The sequence below is a fragment of the Paramormyrops kingsleyae genome, chromosome 4, assembly GCF_048594095.1.
Source record: "Paramormyrops kingsleyae isolate MSU_618 chromosome 4, PKINGS_0.4, whole genome shotgun sequence".
Lineage (NCBI taxonomy): Eukaryota > Metazoa > Chordata > Actinopteri > Osteoglossiformes > Mormyridae > Paramormyrops > Paramormyrops kingsleyae.
Genome location: NC_132800.1, coordinates 36,154,439 through 36,163,282, shown reverse-complemented (window position 1 = coordinate 36,163,282; position 8,844 = coordinate 36,154,439). Strand labels below are relative to the sequence as shown.

Sequence of the window (8,844 nt, the reverse complement as noted above, 5' to 3'; positions counted from 1 at the left end):
TTAAAGGGACCCTTCGCAGCCATGTGATGGTTGGGTGAGGTGGGGGTTATGTGTGCAATCAGCGCCTTTGGTTAGGGTTGCTACAAGTAATGTATAATTTCACTGTCGTTACCAGTAATTCTGTCACTGAATATATGAGGAATCTACTCCTATAGCATACATGGGTGGTGTTATTGCACTGCTTATCAACACGGGTGCATAGATATCCATAGGCCTACCTCTAAAGAGTGGTGCTTAGTTAATTAAGTTATGTAAGATATGAGAGTTATGTGTGATTGTGCTGTTCAAAACAATTTCTATCACTATTTTTGAAACACTATTCACACATTTTCTGGAATTCCCAGCAGTACAACGCGTGTGTTTTCATATTGTAGTGAACGGCCCTGGGTGTGGTCACTCCCTGCCTGCTAATAAGGAACACCTGTGACCGGGATGGGGAGGGGGTAGAGACTGCCGGGGGGAACGCAAAGATATTGTCAGAGAAACTTTAGGCTGGGACGCTGGCAGCATTTTGGGGAACGTAAACAGGGTTGTGTCCGAATGACCTAAAAACACAAGGTGTTTTACACCTTGATTTTGAGTTAGTGATGTAGATTTGAGTACTAATGAGTAAGTAACGAATACCAGGCTGTAAAGAATCGTTACTAGTATTCAGCCGTTCAAGGATTCGTTGCTGACTAACGAAATGACTGATCAAACCGCCCAATCGGCACTCGCCATGCACTGTTGTTTGCAGCAGTTCTGGCTGGCATGCAGTTGCAGCTGGTTTCCATTATCTGAATCCTGCGCTCATTGTCTGTCTGTTGTATGGCCCACATGCGAGTCTGATGGGCTGGGTAACGGCACTGACTGGCTGGCCGGGGTAATTAGTCGCCCATCGCCGTTCTAAGGACAGAAGATGTACGTACGTCTTCAGTTCATTGTAGTAACGAGTATTAAGTAACGAATACTGGACTGCCGAGTACTCGGTAGTAATGATTACTCAAAAGTCCTGGCAAGGTGTGTGTTAGCCCTCGGGAAGGGACTGAAATCCGTGGAAGATCTAATAAAGACTTTTTTTTTTTTCTTCCCCCTATCTTGGTCGTCCTTATTTGGCTGGACCTCCCCAGCGTTACTAAATAAAAAAAGGTAGTGGCAGTAAACATTGACAATAAGGCTCTTAGTGAGTGTACTTGTTACAATAGTTTAAGCTTTGGTGTTGTAAGCACAGAAATCATAATGTTTAATATGGAAAAACTCTCGCAAGTAACACGGGGAACATAATTGTGTTGTTGTTACTGAGGTTTGTTTTTCGGGGGGGGGACTTACATAGCGAGGTGAGTGACACAGTAGTCTGGTTGTAACTTCCAGAAAAACAACGTTATTAAAAATACGACTGAAGTTGATAAACGAGTCCTGTGTCTTCAATCCATCTCCCGTGAGCCAAAGACCCCCGTCCTCGAGTAGTTGAACAGAACTCACCCGGAGACCGTTACCGCATACCAACAATTTCTTAAGTTAACAGTGTACGATTAGGTAATGTCGGCCCAAGCAAATTTTAACATCTGAAGTGTAATGCAAAGTTTTGCTTGCTGGCGCTGAATTGGGCAGGAAAGAGCGCGTTTTGTAGTAGTGTTGATAGTCAGCCAAGACTGATAATTAGATAAGCCTGAAAGAAATTCAGCCTATGAAAACTGATGCAAATTGATTATCGTCTATCATATGGCGTGACATTCATGCATGTGATTTAGATTCAAAAATGACATTTGCAGTGAACAGAGATTGGATTGAAGTTATTTATCCAAGTTTCTCTTTTTAACATTAAAGTACTTCAAAGAAAAAAGAGACTTAATTTAATTAGATGAGTTTCCTCCATACAAGTACTACCGAGTATATTTTCATGCGGAATTCTAGTAGTTTGAAACTACTAGATTCATACCTCATTTCTGCTTTCACTTAGCAATTTTTTTGTTTGTTTTTTTTTGTGGTATAGGTCAGACCACATTATGAAGAATAAGTAAGAGGCCTGTTTATAAGTGCTGTATAGACAAAAATATACTCATATATATATAAAATACTGTGAGGTTTGTAGAAAATAGTGATTTCTTATATAAAATATGGCTAATTAAAATATTATGAATAAAGTTACTTAGCGGCTAAGTTTATATACGCAACTTTCTTTAAAAGGATGCAGAACTATCAAGCTTGTCTTGACAGGTTCACTTCCAAACAAAAAACTGCATACTTGGTTGTGTCTGTGTCACATTTCAGCCATGCGACATGCAACCCAAAGGATTGCAGCCTCATTATGGGAGACACAACTGGAATCTATAAATGCGACTGATCTACTGCCCTGCTCATATGCACGCATACACATATCTAGTTGCACAGGTAGTTTATTCATGTATTAATTTGTTATACAGTCCCGATCAAAAGTTTAAGACCACTTGGAGAATGGCAAAGAATCATATTTTGCATGGTTGGAAATTACAAGAAGAAATGGGAGTGAGACAAAACATTTTCAAAGGCCTCGTCTCCTTGAACGCCACAGAACTGCTCGTTTGGAATTTGCAAGAGAGCACCAAATATGGGACATTCAAAGGTGGAAGAAAGTTTTATTCTCTGATGAGAATTTTTTTTTAACTTGATGGTCCTGATGGTTTCCAACGTTACTGGCATGACAAGCAGATCCCACCTGAGATGTTTTCTACGCGCCACAGTGGAGGGGGCACCATAATGGTCTGAGGTGCTTTTTCCTTCAGTGGAACAATGGAGCTTCAGGAGGTGCAGGGGCGTCAAACGGCCGCTGGCTATGTCCAGATGTTGCAGAGAGCATCCCTCATGACTGAGGGCCCTCGTCTGTGTGGTAACGACTGGGTTTTTCAACAGGACAACGCTACAGTACACAATGACCACAGGACAAGGGACTTCTTCCAGGAGAATAACATCACCCTTTTGGCCCATCCTGAGTGTTCCTAAATCCAATTGAGAACCTTTGGGGATGGATGGCAAGGGAAGTTTACAAAAATGGACAACAGTTCCAGACAGTAGATGCCCTTCATCATGCAGCTCTCTTCACCACCTGGAGAAATGTTCCCACTCACCTCATGGAAATGCTTGCGTCAAGCATGCTGCAATGCATTTTTGAAGTGATCAACAATACTGTTTTTTTTGGTGGTGTGGTCCTAAACTTTTGATCAGCTGTAAAACAGCCTGTTTCAGTTTAAGCTTTGTTTCAAATAAATTGCATGCTCAAAAAAACGTTTAGTCTCACTTCCATTTCTTCTTGTTGCATGTTGAAGCTCTACTTGGAACCTTATTAAGATCCAACCATGCAAAATATGATTTTTTTTGCCATTTTTCAAGTGGTCTTAAACTTTTGATCAGCTGTGTATGTACTTATTTGTAAGACTTCCATTAGGAAGGAGGGTGAACGGAGCCATATGACAAAGGGAATGGCAAGAATTAACAGTAACACTTGATGGGGCAGAAATAATATATTATGCCATTACTTTTGTATTAACCACAAACTAAATCTTAGTTACATACTGATCTCGTGTTAATTAATCATTAATGAATTGTGACACGTTTTATCTCAAGCAGTTACTATATTTGTTACTATATCGGTTGATTCTCTAAACCTCTGACACATCTTTTATCTCTAGTAGTGACTATATTTGTTCATGATTTGTACTTAAGTAGTAACTGAGTTATTTCTAAGTATTAACGCACTGTCAAGTAACGTGTTACAATGGGGCAGTGTGAGCCTCTGGCCTAGAGGGTGTGGGTTCCAATCCTATGGCTGACGCAGTAGTCATGGTGCTGCTGGGCTGCCGCGTCAGTCCCTTATCCCTGTCCGATCCTGGAATGGCAGGCAGCGAGTCAACCTGCCCTCTAGAACCCATACTTTCCTCACTTTGTCTAAATAAACATAAATGAACTCAGGATTAACAAAACGGCAGGGAAGAGAGAAAATCATTTCAGCATGAGAAGAAACAAGTGGACGTGAAAGTAATAACAGAAATTGAACGAATAAATGGGGTCATTACTGTACCAGCCCCCCGTGCCCCGATGCATCCCACCAGCTTACAGGAAAGCTACAATGCAATCAATTGTTATCTAGTGAATCTTCCTTTTTTCAATACCTGGTTCCTATTAATCTCGCATAATACATGCATGTTCAGCAAACAAAAAACAATTCTGTCCCATTCAACTTAGGAAAAGGTAGGAGACAATTTCATTTCTAATTGTGCGAATGAACGGCACAGATTCTTCTCTAAGAATTACTAATTGATTACTACTGTTTAGATTGATTTTTTTTCTTTTCATAAGCATATTTCATATTTATATAAGAGAAATGTTACTGAAAAGTTTGCATTTTCCCAATACATGAAGGTTCAGTGATGGTCATTGTCAGTGGTTGTCAATCAGTTTACAGGGATGGATTCTGGATCATATACTGAAGACTTTACCCCTACTTATGATTATAATGAATCTTATTATGAAGAAGATCTACTGTGCAACAAGTCAGACGTTATCAAGTTTGGAGCAGTCGTAACACCGGTTTTTTTGTGGATTGTCACATTACTGAGCCTTTTTGGGAACAGTCTTGTTTTGGTCATTCTGACAAAGTATGAAAACCTGAAATCACTCACCAACATCTTCATCCTAAACCTGGCTCTGTCTGACTTGCTGTTCACGTTTGGACTGCCCTTCTGGGCTTTATACCACATCCACGGCTGGACCTTTGGAGATGAAGCCTGCAAGGCTGTAAGTTTTCTTTTCTATGCTGGGTTCTACAGCAGCATCATTTTCCTGACCATAATGACCATCCATCGGTACCTGGCCGTGGTCCACCCGCTGTCGGACCTGGGGTCAAAGCGGCTTTGTTACGGTTCTATCACTTCTTCCGCCGTCTGGATTGTGAGTTGCTTAGCTGCAGTACCAGCTCTTGTGAGGCATAAAGTGCAAAGATTTGATGGAGTACAGTATTGTGAATATACTGATAAACAATGGAAAATAGGTGGAACATACCAACAAAATTTTCTCTTCCTAATTGCATTGTGTGTGATTACCTTCTGTTATGTTAAAATACTCGGGACATTACTTCGGTCAAGATCGCATACAAGGTACAGAACAGTGAAACTCATTTTTATGATTGCAGTTGTGTTTTTCCTGGGGTGGGCTCCATACAACGTTCTAATTTTTTTGAAATCGCTCTCGGATATTGGGGGCATTTGGCCCTTCACAGAGTGCCCGGTCAGCAAAGGCATCGATTTTGCCTTCTACGTTTGCCGACTCGTCGCCTTCTCCCACTGCTGCTTAAATCCCGTCTTTTACGTCTTTGTGGGAGTGAAGTTCAGGAGCCACCTGAAGAAGCTACTGAAAAAGCTGTGGTTCTGCCAGGCCGGTTCTGTAGACATTCAGCACCGCAGCAGCAGGGCTGTACATTCCAACGGCGAGGAACTGTCACTGTACTAGAGCGGTGGTTCTCAGTCCTGCTCCTTAATTACCATCTGCCAGGAAGCTTCCAGTCCAGCCTGACCTCACTAAGCAGGTGTTGCTCCAGGAGCAGGATTGAGAAACACTGTACTAAAGTACATTTATTAGTCCATGAGCGAAAACCGATGTGGAAAAATGTAAATGTAAATTCGTTAACAATGCAGATTTCCTATATTGTTCATGGGGTAATAAATTCCTGTTTTACATTTCATCTGCAACACCCGTATGTATTATAAACCAAATCTTACAATGACCTGCATGTGTGAGTGGAGTTTGCGGGATTCCTTTCGTATAAACCTCGCCCTCCAACCCTTAATTGCCCCTAGTGTGTGCGTATATGTGTCCTGCATTGTATTAGAATCATGACCACGCTGTGCCCCCCTCCCTTAACCTAATCCAGGGTAAATCAATAAAAAATAGAATGCAATTTAAAATAATAGAATACAGCATAAAAACGCTGCTTTCTGAAGGAGGGCCTCTCTCTGCTTTAAACGAGTTTGTATATTAGCGGTAATATGTAGCTAATGTAGCATAAAATTACATGTAGCATGTAATGTAGCATGTAGCAAATGTAAATATGAAAATGGCGTGCCAAATACATTTTTTTTTTTTTATACTTTTAATCAACTTTCACTTTCATCGAATTGCACATCTGCCAGTGGGAAATGATATGAAAAAATTCCTCCTGCAATTGCACAGAGATTGTTCAGTAACCAGTGAATCATCTGTTAAATCATTTGTAAAGACTGATACATTTCCATGTTTGGTTACTATGTATGTATATATGGCAGACCAGTGTACTATTAAAATCAAGCTTCAGTCTGTACCCAGTATCAATGACTGAGTGGAAAAAAATGAATGAAATATGATGTAAAATCCATACTTGTCTTGTCACGAGGCAGGGAAGCAGGCACAGGAGCCGGGGAATCGGGGGAACATATTCTGAAGAGAGATACTTAGGAGCACAAAACAACATCAATGACCGGACTCGGAAAGATACACTAACACACACTTAAATACACACCGCAGTAATCAACATCACTCGAAACAGCTATGAACACGAGGATTCCACATGAGGTAGAGAGGGGGTGTGGCACACAAGAGGATCACCACAATCGGTGCATGACGGTACCTTTTAACCATTCACAATATCCCGAGCTGCTCTTCGCATTTGCCTCATTTCCTTGCTACTATCAGTCATAGTCAAAGCCCATGCAATGCTATCAAAACCACTGAGCCAGACTGCCTGCAGTTCAGCATCTACTTTAACAGTGTGATGTTACAGCAGGATGCTCTGGGTGAGGAGACAATCCACTCAAGTTCCGGTCATCTACAACTATCTTTAATCCGGAGCTGAACCGGCACACCACAGACTGGACAGGGAATGTGGACTTTCTAACGGAACTGGGTTCATTGGTAGGAAAAACTGCTAAGCAACATGAAGGTTCACTCTGGTATTATTAAAATGGGAAGTAGGAGGCATATTTTCTACAAGCATTGCCTCTGCTAAAAAGTAAGAAAATATCAGACCGAATTATTCCGGTTCTCCCAGTGCGGTTTCACAGCATATTGTATCATGCAAATGAGGTCAGAAATCAATACAAACCAAGCTGAAGGTCTTTTCATTTAGCACACTTGAACACACAGATCCTTCCCCGCCCACCAACATGTAAAGTCTGCATCTTCTACAGTTTGTATTTCTTGCATGACACAAGGTCTGTTTTGACACGTTCCTGCATGTAAGGTAAGAGCTCCATGTTTAATTGTTCTGAGAGGGACAAATGCCCAGCACAATGCAGCTATCAGGGCCGAATAGCAATCCCATCTGAATAAAGACAAAAAACCAGTTCAAACAGTCAGAATGCAAACAAGAACTGAACCACAAAAGAAAGGAAGCAGGCCACATACACTGCATGTTAGAAGTATCAGAATGCACCTCTTCATCACTGGATTCAGGTCTTTCATTCAGACCCACTGTCATAGGAATTGCAATAAGTATAAGTGGTCTTATTGCAAAGTGGAAGTGTTTAGGAACAATAGAAACTCCGCCACAAAGTGGGAGACCACACAAAGCAACAGAGTGGGGTTGCCGAGTGCATAGTGCATAAAAGTCACCAACACTCTGATTATTCATCGCATTGCTGCGGTTTGTTTGACGCGATCGACATGCTATAAAAATTTACATGTTGGCTAACAACAAAAGGCATATGTGCACCAACTAACAGCAGAGATTTACTAGTATACAATAAAAACCACCGTCGATTCTCGATACAAACCTTTCATTATATTCTCCAACATTGCAAACACAAAGATCGCTCACAAAAAAGTTCGAGATTGTTTCCTTCTTCACGTCATTCCAGGCTGATCTCAGGAAGTTCATTGCATCTAGAAGGGAAGGGGTGTACTGCGTCTTCTTTTCATCATGGAGCAGGTATTGGCGCATCAACCTTTTCCTGTGGTACGCCTTAAGGTCTTGGATTATCCCCTGGTCCATTGGTTGGAGCTTAGTCGTTGTGTTAGGTGTGAGGTAAAAGATCGTAATGGCCTTGAGACCGGGAACATCCGGATGAGCTCTACAGTTGTCCACGATTAGTGCCACCTTCCTTTTTTCTGCTTGGAACTTCCTGTCCCACTTTTTCACCCATGCACTGAATAGATCTCCTGTGATCCAGGCTCTTGGCTGGCCATCGTAATCGCATGGGAGAACTTTGGTCTGCTTAAAGCATCTGGGAATCTTGGACTTTCCTATAACGTAGAGCAAGGTTTCTCAACCCAGTCCTCGGGGACCACCAGACGGTCCACGTTTTTGCTCTCTCCCAATTGGCAGGGAATTGGGAGAGAGCAAAAACATGGACCGTCTGGTGGTCCCCGAGGACCGGGTTGAGAAACCCTGACGTAGAGCATTTGGCTTTCATCCATGTTAGCGGCAACTAGCACTGTAAGTCGGTCCTTGGACTTCTTTCCACCATGACAAGCCTCCCCACGAAACTCCATAGCCTTGTCAGGAAGGCATTTCCGAAACACCCCAGTTTCATCGGCATTAAAAATGTTCCGAGTGTCATAGGTTTTCAAAAGTCTGCGCATTTGAGTCTTCAGCCATGAATCCACCTGCTTCTGTTGAACCGCAGCTCTTGCTCCACAAATTGCTTTGAGGACAATGTTGTGCCTCTTTTTGAAAGATCCAGCCACCCCTGACTTGCTTTAAAGTCAGGGTGTCCTAGCTTTGCAGCAAGGATGTCCGCCTTCTTCATCAGCACGGGACCATTGACGTGAAAGTTTGTCGATCGCGTATTTGTGAACCATTGAAACGCTGCATCGTCGACACCTTTGTGCACAGCCACTCTAAGTTTTTTTTTTCTTTCT

The 8,844-nt window shown here is 42.0% G+C and overlaps 1 protein-coding gene across 1 annotated transcript; it reads left to right on the top strand.

The window, feature by feature from the left end:
- The first annotated feature begins 4,181 nt into the window (after positions 1 to 4,181).
- Positions 4,182 to 6,307, top strand: LOC111845866 (chemokine XC receptor 1-like). The gene is made up of 2 exons (XM_072711681.1): positions 4,182 to 4,203; positions 4,411 to 6,307. Exon 2 carries the CDS (start codon positions 4,420 to 4,422, stop codon positions 5,458 to 5,460), a length of 1,041 nt encoding a protein of 346 aa, XP_072567782.1. The 5' UTR covers positions 4,182 to 4,203; positions 4,411 to 4,419; the 3' UTR covers positions 5,461 to 6,307.
- Positions 6,308 to 8,844: the final 2,537 nt, after the last annotated feature.